The 20,613-nt window shown below is 62.4% G+C and overlaps 2 protein-coding genes across 4 annotated transcripts in view; one reads left to right on the plus strand and one right to left on the minus strand.

Moving 5' to 3' along the window:
• Positions 1-20,613, minus strand: part of DCTN2 (dynactin subunit 2) — a 350,710-nt gene that overhangs the window by 53,522 nt on the left and 276,575 nt on the right. The window lies entirely within an intron of this gene.
• Positions 1,076-15,886, plus strand: PIP4K2C (phosphatidylinositol-5-phosphate 4-kinase type 2 gamma). 2 transcript variants are annotated; one of them, XM_075061183.1, is made up of 10 exons: positions 1,076-1,142; positions 4,688-4,789; positions 7,432-7,528; positions 7,932-8,078; positions 8,826-8,972; positions 9,819-9,857; positions 12,014-12,127; positions 12,930-13,173; positions 13,538-13,641; positions 14,032-15,886. In XM_075061183.1, exons 2-10 carry the CDS (start codon positions 4,725-4,727, stop codon positions 14,110-14,112), a joined length of 1,038 nt encoding a protein of 345 aa, XP_074917284.1. In that variant the 5' UTR covers positions 1,076-1,142; positions 4,688-4,724; the 3' UTR covers positions 14,113-15,886. The 2 variants fall into 2 exon arrangements, with proteins under 2 accessions (XP_074917284.1, XP_032625973.1); XM_032770082.2 differs by lacking the exon at positions 1,076-1,142 and adding an exon at positions 1,550-3,101 and having other exon boundaries at positions 4,692-4,789.

The raw sequence follows: 20,613 nt of genomic DNA on the forward strand, positions 1-20,613 counted from the left end.
CTAACTAGCTCTCTGCTCCCACATCACCCCAGGAGCTGGGGGAGTCGTGTGGCCAGGATGATCCCACGATCCTTTGTGGAAATGCTGCTGTCCAGGATTCCCCTCGTCTGTAGCTCTGGCCGGCAGCCCTTGCCCACAGCGGACACTGTGCACGGGGCTGTGTGAAAACAGGGGTTGTTTGAATGCGCTCAGCTCCTGCTCTACAGCGATGCTCCCCCAGCCCTGCTCATTGGGTGCAACCCTGGCCCAGTCTGGCTCCCCCAGCCTGCCCCGGTCCCCTGCCCAGTGCCCCCAGCCTGCCCCAGTCCCCTGCCCAGCCTGGCCCCCCCAGCTGCCTGGTCCCCTGCCCTTGCCCCCAGCCCTAACTCCCCCAGCCCCAAACCTGGCCCCTACATGCGACCCCAGCCTGCCCTGTCCCCAGCCCAGCCCAGCCCCCCAGCTGCCCTGTCCAGCTCCCCAGCCCAGCCCGCCCCTGTCCCTGCCCAGCCCAGCTCCAGCCAGCCCGCCCCAGCTGTCCCTGTCCCCTGCCCAGCCCGGGCCATCCCCAGCCAGGCCCCCCAGCTGTCTCCTGTCCCCTGCCAGCCCATTCCCCAGCCGCCCCCCCAGCTGCCCCAGTCCCTGCCCAGCCCGCCCCCCGCCCAACCCCCAGCCTGCCCCAGTCCCCTGCCCGCCCGTCCCCCCAGCCCGCCCCCCCGCTGCCCCCGTCCCCTTGCCCAGCCCGGTCCCCAGCCAACCCCCGCCTGCCCCAGTCCCCTGCCCAGCCCAGTCCCCCTAGGCGGTTCACACGATGTTCTATTCGTGACCTTGCCTCCCGCACCCAGATGGGTCCGACCCTAGAACTTGGCCTGCGCATGCTCGTGACGTTTGCCCCCTTCGAACACCCGCGCACTGGGGGGGGGGCAGCGGGCGCAGGCGCAAAGTGGCCGGCGCCGGCCCGTACGTGGACGGGGGAGTCAGCTGGGCCCCGATTACGGCGCCGCGGGCAGTTAAGCGGAGCGCGGCGCGCGGGCCGAGCAGGGACTGCCGCCTCCCGCCGGGCCGCCGCGCGCGCACCAGACAAGCGGAGCCTCTTCGTGCCCCAGCGCCTCAAGGTTGCGCGGGCGGCGGATCGCTGTGGGCGTGTTGGGCTGGGGCGTCCAGCACCAGGGAGGCGGCCCCCGCCCCGGGCCCCCCATCCCGCCCCCGCCTGCCCCCCCCGGGGCCCCCCCATCCCGGCCCCCGCTGCCCCCCGGGGCCCCCTCGATCCCGGCCCCCGCTGCTTGTCTCGCACCCCCCGGGCACCCCCACCCCGGGCCCCGCTGCTGCCCCCCCCTGGGGACTCCCGGTCCCAGTTCCTTGGAGCCCCCCCAAAACCTCTGATTCTGGTCCCTCTCTGCTTTCCTGGGACCCCTGATCCTGGCCCCCACTGCACCCCTGGGAGCTCCTAGCCCCCTGGAACCCCCAATCCCATCCCCTCTCTGCTCTCCTGGGGACCCCCAATCCAGGCCCCCCATTGCTGCCCCCGGGAGCTCCCAGTCCTCCGCTGCATCCCCTCCCCCTTGGGGCCAGGACCAGAAGCTCCCCTGCTGCTCCACCTTGGGAGTTCCTCATCCTGGCCCCCTACTGCTGCGCTGGGAGCCCTTGATCCTGGCCCCTCTGGGGTCCCCAGCCTGGTCCTGCACGGCCCCCCAGGACTCTCAGCCCCCCTCTGATCCTGGGACCTCCGATCCTGGCCTGGGGCCCCTTGAGACCTCACTGTTCTGCTGGTTTGAGGCATCCAGCACCAGGTGTGGGTGGGTGCCTGGCCCCTCGATCCTGGCCTGGGTCCCCACAGGCCCCCCCTCCCCCCAAGATTTCATCGCTCCCCTGGCCTGGGGTGTCCAGCACCAGGTGCTCCCCAGAGTCCCCTGATCCTGGTCCCCTATTATTCTATGGGGTTACCCTGATCCTGGCTCAGGACCCTCTGACCCTGAGCCTCTTAGGGCTGGGGTGTCCAGCCCTGGATGAGGGTGGGGCCCATGGGACACCCTCCCCACCTCCAGCCTGAGAGCCTGTGATTCTCCCCCACCCCCAACCTCACTGCCTCCTGGGAGTGAGTTGTGGCGATCAGCACCAGATGAGACCAGGACACCCCCTGCATTGTCCCCAGCTTGGGGCCCACTGACTCCCTCCAGCCTAGGACCTCACTGTCCCTCTGAGCTGGAGTAACCCCCACCAGATGAGACACCCCGCACTATTCCCTCCCCCTGGACTGGGCAGCTCATCTCCCTCTGCTTCTCTCCCAGCCCAGCATGAGTCACCATGTGAATTCTGCAGAAGCTGCCCCTTTCCCCAGCCTTCACCTGAGGCAGTGGGTCTGGCTGGGCCAGGGGTTTAGGCAGATCTGACCCCGTGGGAGGGGGTGTGAACTTTGTGGGGTTTACTGCTGAACGCCAGTTTGTGCCCCCACAGCTCCTGGCGGCTGTGCTCCTTAAATAGTCCTGATCTCGAGGGCTGCAGCCATGGAGCTTGGTAACCAGGTCACAGCGCAAGGCTCCCTGGGAGTGAGGGCAGAATTATTCCAGGCTGCAGACAGGGAACATGAGGCTCCCAGACGCTGCTGGCATCGCAGTCCTCTGCTCAGACCCCATCCCAGGGAGCCCTGTGGGGTTTAGAAGGGGTGGCCTGCGCCTTTCCAGGCATGTGTACCGCATTCCTCGCTCTGCGTGTGAGCGCCTCAGCCCCCGCCTGACGGCGACGGTCCCACCTGAGGGACCCTGGCAGGCAAAGCTAGTGAGATCCCGAATTCAAAAAGCACCTTGTGTCCTGTGTCCGAGGTGGGGTGCAGCATCGTCGCGCAGCAGCAAGCTGAAAAAGGAGAACGTCCCAGCCCCACGGTGCCAAGTGGGACCTGGAGCGGGCGCCTGCACTGTGGGCTCAGTGTCTCAACCCACACTTCTCTCGGGTGTGCCGTACCAGGGCCACCCCTTAACCACCAGCTGAGAGCGGAAGCCAAGGGACCCTCCTGCTGATTCCAGGGTCTGTAAGAAACACTCCAGTCCAGCACCCTAGAAAGCCAGAGCTCTGTGTCCTGCTTAACCAGCCCCAGAACAACCTGGATGTCACAGTGTAGCAGGTTGATGGTACGTGGGCCTCGGAGCATGGAGTGTGGTGGTCTCTTAACCCTAGCCTGGCCAGCTGCTTCCTTCCTGGCTGGTCCTCCAGAGTGGTGCCTTGGCTTCGTCGGCTCCCTGCTGTTTGGTCTGTTTAGTTAGTGCCCTGGCTTAAAAAAATCACGTGCCTGGGTAAGAAACGGAGCAAGGTTTCGAACCGTTGGAGCTCGGATGGCTCGAGCGTCTGGCTGCTCCTGGAGTTGGCTCACATCGACTCCCGTGCACATGTACTCGCAGCGTTGTGTCAAGCTGCCGGGACCCCGCCGTGTGCTGTCGCTTTGTGTCTGTTAACGCCGGGGCTCTTGGTATCCAGGGGGGGTTTCTTTTGATGACTGCAGCTTGCCCCTGCGACGGGCGGTTCCCTTCTCGGGAATGGGTCCGTGACTGGTACAGAATGCAGCGTTGAACCTCTCTGTTTTGACTACCCAGGGCAATGTCTGCTAGTCTCTTAAGGGACTCAGCTGGCTGTTAATAACTCTTGTACGGTGTCGTCCACCCCTGGCTTGCAAGCACTTCACAGAGAGGGAAGTACCATTTCGGGGGAGCCAAGGCATGGAGCAGGGATGGGGCCTTGGGATACAAACAGGGGGGTCTCAGGTCTGGCGCGCTACCCACATGGCCTCCCAGTGACTCTGCTGAAGCTTGATTGCCTTCTAGCAGCTGATGGCAGAGCCCCCAAACCGCGCTGTGCAGCTTTGGGGACTGTCCCCACAGAGTCTGTAGGGCAAAGCTGGGCGGTGACGGCCCCGCCCCAGAACTCACATGGCCGCGGCATCTCCCCTTGTGCTGGTCTCACTGCAGCCTGCTGAAACGGGAGCTCCCACCTCACGCGCGCCCTCCCAGCCACCTTGATCCTCCCACAGGCTTGATCGGTCTCCCATCCCTGCGCCTGGGGTTTGGGGTGGAGTCTAAGCGGCTGCAGGCCAGAGTCTGGCTTGTCTCAGCTGCCGCTTTCCTCGGACGTGCTTGGCACTGTCATGCCAGGTGGTGGGCGAGCCCCTCCGTGTTAATCCACGGATGTTCCCAGAGCTCCCTTGAGTACCAACTGACGGGTGCTTGCTGCTTGAATTTGCTCTTTATAGCTGCTTACACTGTTCCACTGGGCTCCTGTCGCCCCGATCCAACGGCCTGGCTGTTTATTACCCCATCCAGCAGGGGGCGCGCTCAGGTTGCCTTGCACTTGCTGTTCAGTTTATTTGAATAGCTCAGGGAAGGGAGTTCAAATTCTTCCCCAGCACCTCTCTATCGCCATGCTCCGGACACTACCAAGCAGCCTCCTGACCAGGCCCTGGGCCGTTTGGGGTGTTTGGGGCCATCCTAGCTGGCTCTGCAGGGACTTGCTGGGAACGCTGTCCTAGCCCCCTACCCGCTGTGCTGTTAGCAGGAATGGAAGCTGTCCCGTGTGGCGCCGGCTCTGCCCGCTTCTGTGCACCTGGATGGGGTTGGCGGGATACTCAGCAGCAGGTCTGAGTGTGCCTGGGGTTTGAATGGCACCTTCTGAAGCGCAAAACCTGCACGCGGGGCGGGGAGTAACCCGCTTGTCCTGTGTTCTGTTGCCAGATCAATGAGCTCAGCCAGGTTCCCCTGCCGGTGATGCTGCTACCCGATGACTTTAAAGCCAACTCCAAAATCAAAGTGAACAATCATCTCTTCAACAGGTGAGTTGCTGCGGCCCCCACGGAGTTGGTGGGGGTGAAGGGGGGGGTGCGCATGCACAGCTCACCGGGTGGAATTAAAATGGCTGAGGGTGGATCTGGTACATTACACCCCAGTGCACCGGAGAGCAGACTGACTAGCTCAGGAGGAAGCAGGGTAGGCATCCTCCTAGGTGACTGAGTCCTGCCTCAGTGCGGGGCACTGGATTATTCGACCTTTCGGGGTCCTACATTTCTCTGATTGCTTCTGTGCCGCCCTCCAGGCATCACTCGCAGGATTTGGAGTCAGCCCCCTCCCTGCTAGAGCTCTCTGGGCAATGCTTGCAGGGGCTGATGTCCTTCAGTTTGGGCAGCTTTGTTTGGGTTCCCCAGATTTCTGCCCCGGCTCAGCCGGCCGCAGGGGTGTCGCGGGCCCGTGGGATCCATGCTATACCGCAGCTTTTAAACAGGCCCTTGGAGGAACCCCTCCGTGAGCCAGGCCGCTCCCCGGCAGATCTCACCCTTCCTCGAGGGCTGCCTCAGCTCCTGAGATCAGAGACTTTCCCCCTGTTGACGCACTGACACCAGGCAGCCATTTTCAAAACTGAGCAGGGTTTAGTAGCAGCTGGAGCCCAGTCTGGGAAGCCCTGGGGGGAGCAGAGAGAAGCAAATCCCATCTTGGCTCGCTCACTGTCAGTCCCAGGTCAGAGCTCCGTGTCCTGGAAAGGCCAGTTCTGATCCTACGGCGTTGTGTCCCGTTTGGTGTCTCAGTTCGTTCCCTGAGTCGTCCGTTGTCTTTCCAAATCCTCTGATACGGGCTGGTTCTAGCCGGCCCCGACGAGGCTCCTCCCGCCCATCCCTACGTCCCACCCCCTCGTGTCTTCTGCTCAGCCAAGGAGCAGCATTTTCACCTCCTGTGCCAGCTGCACCTAAAAGCTCCCGTGTGGGTCTCGCTTGCCCGGAGCGGGGCAGCCAGGGACATCACTACCGGTCTGGCAAGGAGCTGGCTCCTGAAGCTCTGGCTCATGGCCGAATGAAACACAAGTCCCTTTCTCTGACAGCAGGGGCTGGGCAGGTGGTGCACGCTGCTCCATTGTGACCACTTAGTCAAGACCTGCCCTGAGCGAATTTCATCAGATCGTTTGGACACGCAGCCCATCCGTCGGGAGTTAAAAACGGTCTGCGATGGAGGCTCCACCACGGGCTAATTCCCCTCCCTATTAAACCTCCGCCTTCTTTGTCTAGCTTCAGCTTCTGGCGCTCGCTCTCGTTCTGTCTTTCTCCGCTCGGTGGAAGAGCCTGTTGTTAGATCTTTGCTCCCTGCATAGATACTGACAGACGGAGTTCAAGTTCTCTGAAAACACCCGCTCCGTGTGCCGCAGCCGTCAAAAGTTAGGAGCCACTCTGAAAGGGCGAGAGAATCAGACAGAAAATATCCTAACGCCAGTATCGAAATCCATGCTATGCCCACCCCTTGAAGACTGCACGCAGATCTCGTCACCCCCACCTCAGAAAAGATGTATTTTTTCCAAAGAATTGGGAGAAGGGCAGCAAAAACCATTAGGGGGACGGAGCCGCTTCCATGTGAGGAGAGATTAAAAAGATGGGACTGTTTCTCTTAGAAAAGAGACTGAGGTGGGTCTGTAAAATTGTGACCTGAGTGGAGAAAATGACTAGAAGTGTTGTTTCCCCCTTCCCTTGACACGAGAACCAGGGCTCAACCAATGAAAGGAAGAGGCAGCAGGTTTAAAATAAACAAGGATGTGGTTCTTCGCCAATGCCCAGTCGACCTGTTGTGAAGGCCAAAACCAGAACTGGGTTCAGAAAAGAATTAGCTGAAGTCACGGAGGACAGGTCCATCGATGGCTATTAGCCAAGAGGTCGGGGTGTGATACCACGAGTGTCCCTAAGTCTGCAACTGCCAGAAGCTGGGGCTGGATGATGGGGGATGGATCGCTTGGTAAATTGTCCTGTTCTGTTCGTTCCCTCTGAAGTAGCTGACGTTGGCTGCTGTCAGAAGACAGGATACTGGGCTGGATGGACCTTTCATCTGGCCGTTCTTACGTTAGCCTTCTCATCACTTAACCTTTGTTAACCCAGGGGGCTCAGTCTGGCAGGTTTCTGAGCCTGTAACCGTTTTCGGGGCTCTGCTCTGAACCCTTTCTAACTGATGTAGCACCATCCAGAACTGGACGCAGGATTCCAGTTGCGGTCAGCCCAGTGCCGAACGCAGAGGTAAAATAACCTCTCCACTGTCCGCTCCAACTCGAGATTCCTCTGTGTCCTGGGATGGCGTTAGATTGGCCACAGCGTGGCACTGGGAGCTTGTCCTCAGCTGATTATCTGCCAGGCCCACCCCGAATCGTTTTCAGAGTCCTTGCGTCCCAGGGGAGTACCTCCCCAGCCTTCTGCACCTGCTTGCTGATCTCCTGCCAGCATTCCCACCTGCAGGGTGATCCCTGGCGCTGTCAGGTGTCCTCCAACCTCTGCTCTCTGCTTCGACTGCCAGCAAGGAGAGTCCCCGATGCCGGGGCGGGTTAAGGTGCCCACGAGCCCTGCGGTATTGGACTGAATCACACGGTTACGGCTGTGACTGTGCCAGGCTTCTGGTCCCTCTGGTTCTAAACACTGACGCTCTCTGCCCCCCACCCCCTTTGTCCCACCAGGGAGAACCTGCCCAGCCACTTCAAGTTCAAGGAGTACTGCCCGCAGGTCTTCCGCAACCTCCGCGAGCGCTTCGGGATTGATGACCAGGACTACCAGGTGGGTAGCCTGCTCCCTCGGTCCCGATCGTGTATGGGGACAGGAGGGTGAATGTGTCTCCTGGGCCTCCCATTCCAGGGCCCTGTGTGCATAGAGGGGGACGTACACAGACTCAGGCAGCTACCCTGCGCCCCTTAAAGCTTTCCTTGGGATGCCTGCCTCTTCGCCAGGGGCAGGTTGGGACCGGCTGAGCTGGGGGCTGGCCACAGCAGCTCTGGTCGAGTCTCTGATATCGCTGGGGTGGTGCCCCTCACCTGGGCGCCTTGGCAAGGCAGGCTGCTGGTAGCAGATGCTCCTGAAACTCACCGTCTGCCCCATTAAAGGATGGAATGGCCTGGGGTGGGGTGTCCCCGGTATGCCCCGGGGTCGGTTCTCATGCCTGCTCTCCACTCTCCCACCCCAGGTCTCCCTGACACGCAGCCCACCCCACTACGAAGGTGAGGGGGGAGACCGGCGTTTCCTCACCTCCTACGACCGGACACTGGTGGTCAAGGAGATCTCCAGCGAAGATGTGGCTGACGTGCACAGCCTCCTTTCGCACTACCACCAGGTATAGCCGGTGTCCCTGCCTCGCCACCTGGGGGCACCAGAGCGAACCTGCTTGCCGCTGGGAGGAAATGAGCTGAGTTCTAATCCCAGCGCTGCCACCAACCTGTGGCCACTAGGGCACATCACTGCCCTCCTCTTCTGGCTTGATGTGACAAAGAGGGAATGTTCTTAATGTTTTCTCTGAATACTATGTGGGTGCCTCAGTTTCCCTATGCCTTTCTTAAGTATCTAGGTGGTGGGATAAGGGTGTATGATTGTTGCAGAGCCCTAAAGGGCAGGGGTGTGCAAGGGTCTGCACAGAGAATGGCTGACACCCTGTCTCCTGGCAGCTGATGGCCTGGGCCCCTCCCCTGCAAAGCTGCCAACTGAAGGTGTTGGAGAACTAAGGGATCAGGTGCCTCCTGGCCTGGTTAAGAGACAAAGGCCGGGGAGGTGGGGCTGGAGAGCTTCAGTGTGGAGCTGGCTGGAAAAATGGAGGGGAATCCATCTGGGCCTCCCTGGGGCCCCCCCGAGATGGACCTAACTGAGGGGTCCTGTTCTCTGTACCTGCAAGACCTGTCCTGTCAGCTAAATAAACCCCCTGTTTTACTGGCTGGCTGAGAGTCCTGGTGAATCGCAGGAAGCCGGGGGTGCAGGGGCCTATCTCTCCCAAACTCCGTGACACTGGGGTCTCCAGAGGCCCGACTGGCTGGCGTCGCGCACTCTGCCCTGGCCCCTGCCGGTCTGACGCGGCCCCGTCTCCTTGCAGTACGTGGTGAAGTGTCACGGGGTCACCCTGCTGCCCCAGTTCCTGGGGATGTACCGGCTCAGCGTGGACAGCGAAGAGACCTACGTGCTGGTCATGAGGAATGTGTTCAGCCACCGGCTCGCCGTGCACAGGAAATACGACCTCAAGGTAATGGGGCCGGGGGCGGTCGCCTGAGCCAGGTTCCTGGGGGCACCCGCTGTCCCTCTGCTGATCATCCTGCCGGCGGGTCCTCCTGTGCCCCCCTGTGAGGCTGCGTCACTCTGACTCGGCCCAGAGCATTCTGCCCCGAGGAATCCATCACCCCAGCTTCATCCAATTGGTCTCTCTGCCCTGAACCCCGCTTTCAGTAGCAGTTCGATACAGACCCTCCTCCAGATTGGAGCACTGCTTTCCAGGCAAAGCCCTGGGTCTTCCCTGGCCAAGGAGCTTCTCACGCCTCAGGACCCCAGAGGGCTCCCCCAGGCTGGTGGGGATCGGGGGCAGGCCAGCTGGGGCTGTACGGCATGCGACTGAATCCCCCCAGGACAGGCCCCCATTGGAGCTATGGCTTTCATCACTTTCCACACCAGGACACCACGGGGCAACCTACTTTCAAGGCCCCATTTTCCACAAAGGGCAGGTGGTTACGACCCACCCTGGACCTGTTCATGCCCTCCCCACCCCCACCCTGGCATGATCCCACGTGCTGGGGGTTGCTGGTTGGAGAGGCCATCAGCAGCAGCTGTGTGACTAGGGCCAGACGGATCCCATAGCCAGGCGGCTCGGAGGTGCTGGGACTAGCCCATGGGCTCGGGGAAGGGGGGTTAGCTGCCTGGCTCCCATCCATAATAATCAGGTGACAGTCCCCTAAATCTCAACCATCTTCTCCCTCTTGCTGTGGCTTCTTGTGGCCGCCTGCTCTGCCCCTCCCCACAGACTCCTGTGTGTATCTGACCCCTCCTCCTGCGCCCAGGGCAGGGGCTCGTGATTAATTAGTGGGTACCTCTCTTGCAGGGCTCCCTGGTGTCCCGAGAAGCCAGCGACAAGGAGAAGGTAGCTGGGGATGGCTGAGGGTGTGGGGGGAGTGGGGTCTCTGACCCATGGATCTCTCTGCTCTGAAGTTCACTTCTCTGCTCCTCGGTGCCTAGCTTGTTCTGGCAGGCGACAACGCCCAGCCTCCAGGAGAGCAAGCAGGGGGCCTGAGTCTCTGACTGATGGGCGTCGCTGCCCCCAGTGGGATGGGCAGGGCTGGGGGAGTGGGGGGCGGGGGTGGCGACCGCGTCAGAGGCTGCTCTGGTAGGCCTGGCTGATGGCTCCCGTGGCCATCGGGTGTCCTCAGGCTGCAGCCGTGGCAGGGGCGCCTCGCTTCCCTTGCTCCTCAAAGCATGTGAGAACTCCGCCCCTCCTGGAGAGCTGGGTTAGTATCCAGACCCTGCCTGCTGGGGCAGAACTGGGGCAAAGCTGCTGGGTTTCCATGCCTGGGGGTTGGGTCCATGGGCCGACTCCCCTGGGACTCCAGCCTTCTGAGATCCACCTCGCTGCTCACACAGCCGCCTCCTGGCTGCCCCACCCTGCCCCGTGCCGAGTGGGAGCTGGGGTGAGCAGCGAAGTACAGGGGGTGGCAGCTGTCAGGGATGCAGCCCTGTGCTTCCGGTTAGGGAAGGGGCTTGGGTTTGCCCTCAAGGGTCCCTGGCGCTGGGCAGCGAGAAGCTATGGGGTGTCCTGTGCTCAGCTTAGGGGGATCTTTGTTAACTGGGACCTGCTGACTCCATGGGAAGAGTTGGGCTCTGTCCCTTCAGGGTGTGTGTGGGGGGGGGAGCCACTGTCTTATTCCCCCACCCCAGGGAGCAGGAGTATAGGATGGGCCTCTGATCTCTGACATGGTGCCACTGCTGGGATGGGCCAGCAGGTGGGTTTGATAGGGCGTCCTTGGCGGTGCGGGGGAGCCAGGCTGGGCTCAAGCTGGCATCCCCAGGCCGGACAGAGCGTGCTGGGGAGCGGCCCAGCCCCTTTCGAAAGGCAGCTCGAGCTGGCGAGGAATCGGCCGCTGTTAAATCCCGGACCGAAGCACCAGGCAGGGGAAGTGGTTCTCAGCCCTGCATGGCCACTCCTCTGCGCCCTGCCCCCCCCCGGGGAGGGGGTGCCCAGGGTAGTAGCCCTCTCCCCCAGCACAGGCCTGGGTGGGTTCCATGCGGAGCTCTGTGGGGTCACCTCGCCAGTGCCCTCCAGCTGCGGCTAGCTCTGGGGGGGCTGATGCGAAGGGGCAGCAAGGCCAGTTCATGGGTGGGAGTGGGGACAAGCTGATGCCAGCCCTGGCCAGAGGCTCGCTCTGTCTGGTGGGGGCCTGTGATTAACTAATCAACCGTGGCTCTAAACGAGCCAGAGCGAGATGCTGCTGGGCCTCCCCTGCCCGTCTTACCCTGTTTGTGGGGGAATGACCTGAGTTAGCAGGATAATCCTGATCTCGTTAGTGGCCTCGCCTGCCCTAAAGCCCAGGAATGGCATCAGCATCCAGTTAACGAGATTTGAGGGCCATGAGATGATGATGAGGGAGGATTGATTGGATTGGAGCCCTTGGCTCAGCTGCTGGGGGAATCCTGCCAGGGTGAGGGGCTCCGGTGTCACGCTGCCAGCTCCTGTTGAGTCTTGCCTATGAGGGGAGCGGCTCCCTGACGGCCGGGCTGTGTCACTGGATCCTCCTGCCTTTGGGCACGGGTGCCATGTGTCTCGCCCTGCACCCCCTTGAGGGTCTAGCTGCAGAATTCCTGGAGCAGCAGGTGGGGAATAAACTGGGATTCGCAGGCAGGGCCCTGTGGGGCAGGTACCCCTGGCTATGCAGCGGGGGGGCGGATGCTCTGCATGGCGCTTCCAGGCAGGCGCCGGGGGGTTAAGCGGGGCGTTTCCCTTGGGTTTCGCCAAGCAGTGCAGGTGGATCCTCAGTTTTGCCCCAGAGACCCTTGCAGAGGAGGTGAGGTGGGGTCACTGCATTACCTGTGGCCCTGGCACCCCATGAACATCTGCCCCGCACCTGCTGACAGGGCCTCTTGTTAAAGGGGCGATGGGCAGCAAGGAGGTTTCTTGGGGCCCGAGGCAACTCCGTGAGCTGGGCTGCTTTGCAGGGTTGTTCCTTGGGACCCCACGGGTGCGAGGCTGCTTGCGTCTGGGGGACCCCCTCCTCCCTGGACCACTGACTGTCTGGTTCCTTCCAGGGCAAGGAGCTGCCCACACTGAAGGACATGGACTTCCTGCACATGAACCAGAAGGTGTACGTGGATGAGGGGCAGAAGGGCGACTTCATGGAGAAGCTGAAGAGGGATGTGGAGGTAGGGCAAGTGCCTCTGCCCCCTGGCGGGGCGGGGCACGGGCACGTCTGACTTTCACGTCGAGGTGGCAGCTGTCCCGTCTCTCCTCGGGAAGCCGGCTGGGATCAGTTGCGGGCACCGCCTGCAGGAGGGTCTAATCTTCCCGAAACAGCTCGTCGTCCCCAAGCCAATCGGCCCAGACCTGCCCAGGGCGGCCTGTCACACCAGAACGAGCTACTAGGCTCTGCTGGACCCCTCGGGCGCACTGCCACTGCTGGCAGGGAGGGGGTCTCCACCATGGGAAGGAAGGGCACTGCCTTGGGAGGCTCAGTCCCCAGCGGGCTCAGCAGCCCTGCCTCTGCCAGGCAATACGTTCCAGTGAGAGCCACGCAAAGGAGGGATGGCAGGGCTGCCTTGCCAGGGGCACAGGCTGTTGATGCTGGTGGCATCGAGGGCCTGGCACTGCTGGGTTTCCCATGCCCACAGTAGCAGGTGTCTCTCGCGGCTCCGCCGACATTCTCAGCTGTGTGTGGGGAGGTCCCCGAACATCCCTGCAGCCCAATGGCTCCGGAGAACTGTTTTGTGGGCCATGTCTAGCATCTCTCCCTGGAGCACAGTGCAGCCCTCTGCAGTCGGGGGTCTCCCCACCGTGCAGATTGGGGCAGGGCAACACCCCTTAGAGCGGGCCGAAATAGGGCCCTGCTCTAACCACTAGGTAACATGGCCTGAGTGGAAGCAGCGGTGGCTTCTAAGGAGCTCCCCTGGGTGGGAATAGAGCCTTTCACTGCTGCCCTGGTTCACCCCCTGCCCGCTGCGCCCCTAGTTCCTGGTCCAGCTGAAGATCATGGATTACAGCCTGTTGCTGGGCATCCATGACGTGCTGCGGGCCGAGCAGGAGGAGGACGAGGATCTGAAGGAGGACGAAGAGGAGGGGGAAGACGTCATGGCGGTGGGCTCCTACGGGACATCCCCCGAGGGGATCGGTGGCTACCTGAACTCCTACAAGCCGCTGGGCCCCGGGGAGTTCGACCCCTACATCGACGTGTATGCCATCAAGAGTGCGGAAGGTGAGCGGGCCTGGCAGTGCCATGCCACGGGGACAGGGTTCTGTCGGGGTGGGTAGCTTTGTTCCTGCCTCGCTGGTTGGCCCAAAAGGTGTTTAAAGGACTGGAGCCCCCAGCCCTCTTGTTCAGGGCTGGATTTTTCCCCCAGCCATGAGCGCTGGCCCAGAGCGCCCCGTGTGGCCAGTGGGTCTCGCTGCCCTTTGCAGCAGCCTCAGGGCCAGGCGGCAGGGATGGGGGCAGCCGTGGAGCTCACCGAGGGTGGCAGGGCACAGACCCGCTGGCTCCCTGGTCAGGGAGCTAGTTGGGGCCGGGGGATCCATTGGAGGTCTGGGAGCCCGGTTAAGCCAGGCTGTGGCCTTTCCCCCAGGCAGTCCCCAGCCGGAGGTGTATTTCATGGCTCTCATCGACATCCTCACGCAGTACGACGCCAAGAAGAAGGCCGCGCATGCTGCCAAGACCGTCAAGCATGGGGTGAGTCCTGCCCGGGGCCGGAGCTGGCTAGCCACCCGGGGGGGCTGCTGGGGAAGGGAGGACGGCAGCTGGAACTGCGCACGCCCCACTCGAATTAGCCTTGTTAAACGCAGCCGGGCTGCCTGGCCTGTGGACCAGCAGAAAACTGGGCAAGGGAGGAGGTGTCAGAGCTGTGGGGCACCGTCCTGCGCTCTGCGCCCAGCATGCTGGCTCTGGGCTCTGCTCTCCTTTGGCCCTGGGGGTGGCTAGGGAAGCAGGAATTCTTTCCCCTCCCCGGGAAGCGCCGGGGCCTGTGAGCCCGTCCGGCTACTGGCAAGCATTGGAAGGTCGCCCTGGGGTGTCAGAGGGGGCGGGGCTCGGTTGGCGCTGACACTGTTGTGTCCCCTGCAGGCCGGCGCGGAGATCTCAACCGTCCACCCAGAGCAGTACGCCAAGCGCTTCCTGGACTTTGTCACCAATATCTTCGCTTAGTTGTTACCCACCCGGAGAGGCCCCCCTCTTCACCCCTGTCTCGTCTCGTCTTGTCGGAGCTGAAGATCAAAGGTGTCCCATGCTCCCCACCCCTTGGTCTTCGTGCCCCCTGCTGTTGGCTGGCCCGAGAGCTCAGCTGAGCTCCAGAGAAGCCTGGTGGCCAAGTGGGCTCGGTTGCTAACCAAGTGCCTTATCTTTATCTGCCCTTGCCCGGGCGGGAGAGCGGGGAATGGATCCTCTGACTGGGCTGGGGTGTGGGTGCTGCTGGCTGAGGGGCCCTATCAGCTCAGCCCATCTCTAGGGCTGGGGTCTGCAACCGGCCCTGTCCACAGGGCGGAGGGGGGCAGCCCAGACCCGCAATATGCAACAAAAGATTCGACCCATTGGTGCCTTAGAGGGGGCAGACAGTTCCTCCCTAGAACAGTGACCCCACCTCGCTTTCCCGAGCCTGGGGATGGCAGCAGATCCCCTCCCCTGCCCACCCCCCCCCCGTGTGCACTCCACACTGCCCCCCACTCCCCAGAAGGGAGAAGTTTCCTTTGGCCTATCCTACGGTGTAATTTATTCCTAGGTGAAATCTCCTGGCTGGGGTCATGGGGGAAGTTGTTAACACTAGTTTGCATTGGGGTCCTAGCCCCCCCCCTGCAGCCACATCTGCCCACACACTACGTCCCCGGGGCCATGGCTGCTGCTGGCTCCCCCGGCGCCTGCCCCCAGCCTCAGCCGCACAAAGCCACAAGCTGCGTTAGGTGCTGGAGTCTGGGTTCAAGCCAGGGCTGGGCTTTGGGCCACCGGTGCTCATGTCTCTCTAGGCCGCTGTGGCCTGAAACTGCTCCTCCATCCCGCGTGCCGGAGGGGAGCGACTGGGCACAGAGCTCCCTGCCCCCGGCTGTGAGTACTCTGAGCCCATACCCTGGGCTCCTGGGGCCAGCGGGCCCTCCAAGGTGAGGGTAAGCCACCCCCTCTAATTCGTTTCAGCAGCAGCAGCCACAGCACCTTCCTCCTGGCATGGGGGCAGCTGCCGCATGCAGTTCCACCCTTCCTCCAGCAGGAGGCGCTCGCAGTGCTGCCCGTGGTTCCCCTGCATGCAGCAGGGCAAGGCTCGTGCTAGATTCAGCTTTCCCTGCCCAGGGTCTCAGCGGCCCTACGGAAGGGGCATAGCGGTGCTGCTGCTGCGATTCTTCCCTGGCACCTGCTGGCCATGGGTTGGGCTTTCCCCGGATGTGGGGCTGCTTCTGCCCTTGGCCTGAGCCCTCCTGAGCCCTGGCTGGGCTCGTGCGGTGAGCTGACAGCTAGCCTGGGGAGGCCTGGGCCGGGGCAGGCTATGGATGGGAAGTAGCAGAGCCTTATTGGCCTGGTCCCCTCTCCCCAGGCCTGGTCTGCAATCCGTTATCCCCACTGCTGCCTGGGAGGGTGGTGGGGGGCATGGTAGAACAGGTCAAAGAGGTGCTCTGACCTCGCCCACAGGGCGCCCATCACTTACGCTGGCCAGGCCGCACAAAATGCCTGCTCCCCTACCCGTAGGGGGCAGGGGGGTCAGCAGGGACAGGGGTCTCAAGCCCCAGATGCAGTTCCCTGCCCTCCAGTGATCCCCCTGCACGCAATAATGCTCCATGCGCCAGCCTGGGCAGGGCCCCGATCCTGCCCTGGGGCCGTGCAGGGAGAGGGGCCCTGCCAGCCGGGCTGGAGGTTAGTCTGTTGCACCTTCTATTTTTGTAAACTCTGGTGTATTTCCGTTCCCTGTGTCTGGATAGAAATAAATTATTGACTGACAGCAGCTTGGCTCTGGGTTCTTGGTCCTGGCAAGTGGCCGGCGAAGGGAAGGAGATATGGGGTGGGGCAGTGCCCACCCTGCCCCTACTGGCTGTCTGGGCAGGAGCTAAGGCTTGTGAGCTTTGCCATCCATGCTTGGGGCAATGCCAGAGCCAGGGATGAGGCTGCAGTGCCCCCATCCTGGTGCTAGGAGGGCAGGAACAGGGAGAGGTAGCGCCTTCCTGACCCTTGCAGCCTGGGCGTAGATGGATGATCCTCATTCCTTTGGGGCTACTAGCCCCTGCCCTGGGGGGAGGGGGGGGTGGCATCTCTGGTAGGGGAGAAAAAGGTTGTGGTGTTTTGTAGCTGCATGTACCTTGGCCCCTCCAGCTGCTTCCGCCTGTGTGAGGAGATAACTGAGTGGTACCCCTAATGGGGGGGGGGAACCACCTCTGCCCCCTCATGGCTCCTGGCATCGGGCCCACCCCCCCAGGGGAGCTCCTCCCCAGTCACCCCCAGCCCTGGGCTAATCCCCCTGAGCTGGCACTGCCTGCTCTGAGTGCTGGGATGGGGGGGTGTCACTATTGTATTATCTTCCCTCCCTGGTACACCTGGCTCAGATGAAACCAGCCACTTGCTTAGAGCTGGCATGACCCGCTTTCATGCATTTCAAAATCCTGGCTCATCCCCCCCTTCCCCTCTGGTGGCCACATCTCACCCCCACTGCCCTGGGGCCAGGCAGTTCCTCTTTCTCTTCTAGCCCCTTCTAGGGACCAGGAGATGAGTGGGAGGCGCCCTGGGTGTTACTAAGTTTGGGAGAGGGGGGCTGTCACGGAGTCCCCGGGCGATGCTCTGGAACTGCTCCCCACTAAGCCAGTCAGGACTTTGGGGAGCCTCCTCTCCCTTGGAGCAGACTTCTTCAGGGCAAGAAGCTCACACGTCTTCACCTCCTGGGTCTCTCCTTGGAGCATTCAGCATCCTCTGCCCCTCTGTGGGCTTCTTGCGAGGGGGGCCAGCTAGTTTAGGAGTCAAGTGCCCAGCTTAGGTGCTGCCCTTTCTCTGCAGCAATCACATAACTATCCATCCACTAGATACTAAGAACTGCTAGGGGACACTGGGCACAACAGTGTTAGAGCAAACATTAAAGTCCATCATACAGGGGACTGATGCTAGTGAGTAGAGCGGGCTGGGAGTAGGACCGGTTGTGGTCCACGTCTCAACGACCTGCTGTGGGCCGCTTGAGCATCATGTTTCGGCCTCAGTTCTCCTGTCTGGCATGTGACTTGGTTAGGCTGGTCCAGATCCTGCCGGCAGGGCCGCCTCACACGTGGAGGGGACCTCCTGGGATGACTCCCAAACCCAGTTATGCGATGACCAGTCTGTTGGCATTCTCTTTCTCCAGCCTGCTCACTGCCCCATCGCTTATGCTGCACCTGCGCTTCGAAACTTCGTGCCCGTCTCCTGTGCTCCCCGGGCAGGACACCGTCCAGCTGGCTGTCGCCGTTTGAACTCGCCAGTGTTAGCCTTGGCTCACCTCCTGGTTCCAGGGAACTGTGGGTGGTGAATCCCACTGCCCTCACGACTAAGGGGTCTCTACCCGGTTTTGCAACCCCTGCCCCAGGCTAAGTGAGTTGGCTTGCACCAGCAGCTGGGGGGGGGCTACCGGCCAGGGGCTGCAGACCCAGTGGCACAAAGCTGGACGACCCCGCGCAGATCAACTCCAGTGTCTCCTCTTCTGCATGCACTCACCCCTCGTTTCAAGCGTCGGCGCCCATGCGCTCGCATGCCCCCCAGAGGAGCGGAGCGGGTGCTCGCTCGTCCGGCAAGCAGGGAGGCCGGGCGCAGCGCGACCGCTCCCCGGGGCGGGCGCTTGGGGCTGCTGGCGCGCCAGGTAGGAGCGGGCGGGATAGGATTCCGCCGCGTGCGAGGGCTTTTCTCGGCTTGGGGTGCAGAGATGGAGCGGGGCCTGCAGAGATGGGGTGGAGAGCGGGCGAGGGGCTGTAGAGAAGGAGGGGGGGTGCAGAGATTGGGGGGCGGCAGGGTTGGGGGTGGAGAGGCAAGGGGCGCAGAGATGGGGCGGGAGCGCGGGGCTGCAGAGTGGGGGGCAGAGCGGGCAGGGTTGGGGGTCAGAGGTGGGGCGTGGGAGGGGGGGAGCGAAGGATGGCGGCAGGGTGGGGGGGCTGCGAAGATCGGGGGCAGAGTGCAGGGTTGGGGGCTCAGAGGTTGGGGTGAGAGGGGGAGCGCAGGAGATGGGCGGCGGGGGGGGGCTGCAGAGATGGGGGCGGTAGGGCTGTGTGTGGGGGGCGCATGCTGCCATCTGGCTGTCAGGGGCGTTGCCCAGGGTCGTGGCGATGAACACAATAGCAGCTTCCCAGCGCGGGCATTGTGTGGCGGGGGGGGGGAGGGTTTGATAATAGACCTGTCGGGGGCGGGAGGGTAGAGGGGATTTGGGCTTCTGTCGTTGGCTGCAGATTGAGGAGGGTTCGAACCCATCACATATCCGGAGTGGGTGAAGTCCTGCGGGGGGTGCGTGTGGGGGCGACGGGGCTGAGCTGAAGGAGGGAGGGTGAAGGGTGGGGAAATGGGGTCTGAGCTGAAGAATGAAGGTGATGGGGAGGGGTGAGGATGGGGGTCTGAGCTGAAGGGGGATGGTGAAGGGTGGGGAGAAGGGGTTGAGTAAAGGGTGTGGAGGTGTGGGAGGGGAGAAGGATGGTGAGATGGGTGAGTAAGATGGGAGGGTGATGGGGGGTGATGTGAGGCCAGATGTGGGGGTCTGAGCTGAGGGTATGGGGAGGGAGAAGGGTGAGGGGATGGGGGGTCTGATGCTGAAGGGTAATGGGAGGGGAGAAGGCTGGGAGAGGGGGTCTGGCTGAAGGGGTGATGATGGGAGGGAGAAGGCTGGGGATAAAGGGGTTTGAGCTGAAGGGGGTGGATGGGGGAAGGGGAGGCTGGGAGGATGGGGTCTGAGCTGAAGGGGTGATGGAGGGGAAGGCTGGAGGAATGGGGTTTTTTATTCATGAAGTTCTGAGTTAGGGTGATGGGAGGAGAAGGCTGGGAGATGGGGTCTGACTGAAGGGGATGGGAGGGAGAAGGCTGGAGATGGGGCTGAGCTAAGTGTGGCTGGGAGGATGGGGGAGGCTGAAGATGGGGGGACCCTTGCTCTTCAGCTTCTGCTGGCTGGATGCTCAGAACAGTCCCCCCGCTGCTGGCGAGCCCGGCTCACCCACCTTCTTTCCTGTGCAAATCCGTGGCATCCCCTGACCCCCCATGCCCAGAAGCAACCCCTGCGTCCTGACAGAGCCACCGTTGTCTCGCCCCGCCCCGTGCGTCCCTGATGGGCTATACTTGCAAACTAGGATGAAGCATGTTGTGGGGGCTGCATCGGCTGCAATGCTGGACCTACAGGATCCAGACATGGGCACTGTCTGGGTCTGGCCCCCTGTGTAAGGAAAGTGGAAGCCCAAGCCTCCCCGAGCCCTGCGCCCCTGCCCTTCCAGCGGGGCGACGCGTCTAGGAGCCCGCCTTGAGGAGATGGTGATGGGGTGGGGACAGCCCGAACACCTGTTGAGGGAGGGACGGGCCGTAGCCCTCCCTCTCAGTCCATGCTGTCTCCCACCGGGCCCAGCTGGGCTGGAAAAAGCCAATCTTGCCAGCAATTTGCGCCCCCAAACCCCTGGGGGAGGAACCCTGCTCGCTGTTCCTCACCCCACACACCCTGCAAGGCTCAGACACGATGCTGGGAAACCTTCCCTCCAACACAAGCAGCGGCCAGTCGCGTTTCGTCCAGAGGGTCAATGGCGCAGCGTGGGATTGTGGGTCCCTCCCTGCAGCAGCTGTGATTGCCATGGCGCTTGGGTGTGCCTGTGAGGGGGGCCTACAGTTCACACTCATACGTGGAGAGGGGCTGCCTGGGACGGGGCCAGCCCTGCCTGCTGCTCCCAGTGAGAGACCCTCCCGGACTGCGAAAGGCGTCTCCGTGTGGGGATCCCATCAGCCTCCCCCGGCCTGCATGCCGCCGCTGGTAGCCTTGCAGTGAGCAGCACTTGACCTGGCTGAGGCAGAGCATACCACTCAGCGCGCCACTGGTCCCTGCAGCATGACACCCCTAGCTTCTGGAGCCGCTGACTGGTGGAGATCCTCCTGCATGACCTCCCAACACTTCCTGCAGTGCCCTTAGTCTCAGGGGGTCTCCCAGGCAAACCCCTCCTTAGAGCGGAGCAGACCCAGCGTGCAGCGATCTGGCTGCAAGATTTCCTGATCTGCGCGTTTTCACATTATTCCGACGCTTGGTCATCAGTCAAGCGGGCCTCAGTTCCCTCCAGCAAGATTACCTGATCAAAGGCCAGTGGGAAGAGTCAGCTGGGGATCTGGGGTGCAGAGCGCAGAGGAGATCTGGGGTTCAGCCTGACGATGGCGGTAGGGGGATGGGACCTAGCATTGTATTGGAAGCATGGGCCAAAATGTGCGATTGACTGGTGGTAGGGAGCCAAGCATTGGGTGGCAGGCTTGGGCCCGCGACTCACTGCGCACGAGGGGCATTCCGGGAGGAGCTAGAAACAGGAGAAGGGGAGTTCCTGGGTGAGATGTTCCCAAAGCGCAAGCAAGCCGTGAGCGGGTCAGGCTTGGTCCGTCCCATCAGAGAATGATCAAAGCCTCAGTGGTCTCTCTGCAGCTTGGAGCCTCTGCACCAGACGCATGCCAGAGCTCTGCTCGGGCAGATGTGACGCACCAACCGCCAGGGGCTTCTGG

Source organism: Chelonoidis abingdonii, chromosome 26, assembly GCF_003597395.2.
Source record: "Chelonoidis abingdonii isolate Lonesome George chromosome 26, CheloAbing_2.0, whole genome shotgun sequence".
NCBI classification, from domain to species: domain Eukaryota; kingdom Metazoa; phylum Chordata; order Testudines; family Testudinidae; genus Chelonoidis; species Chelonoidis abingdonii.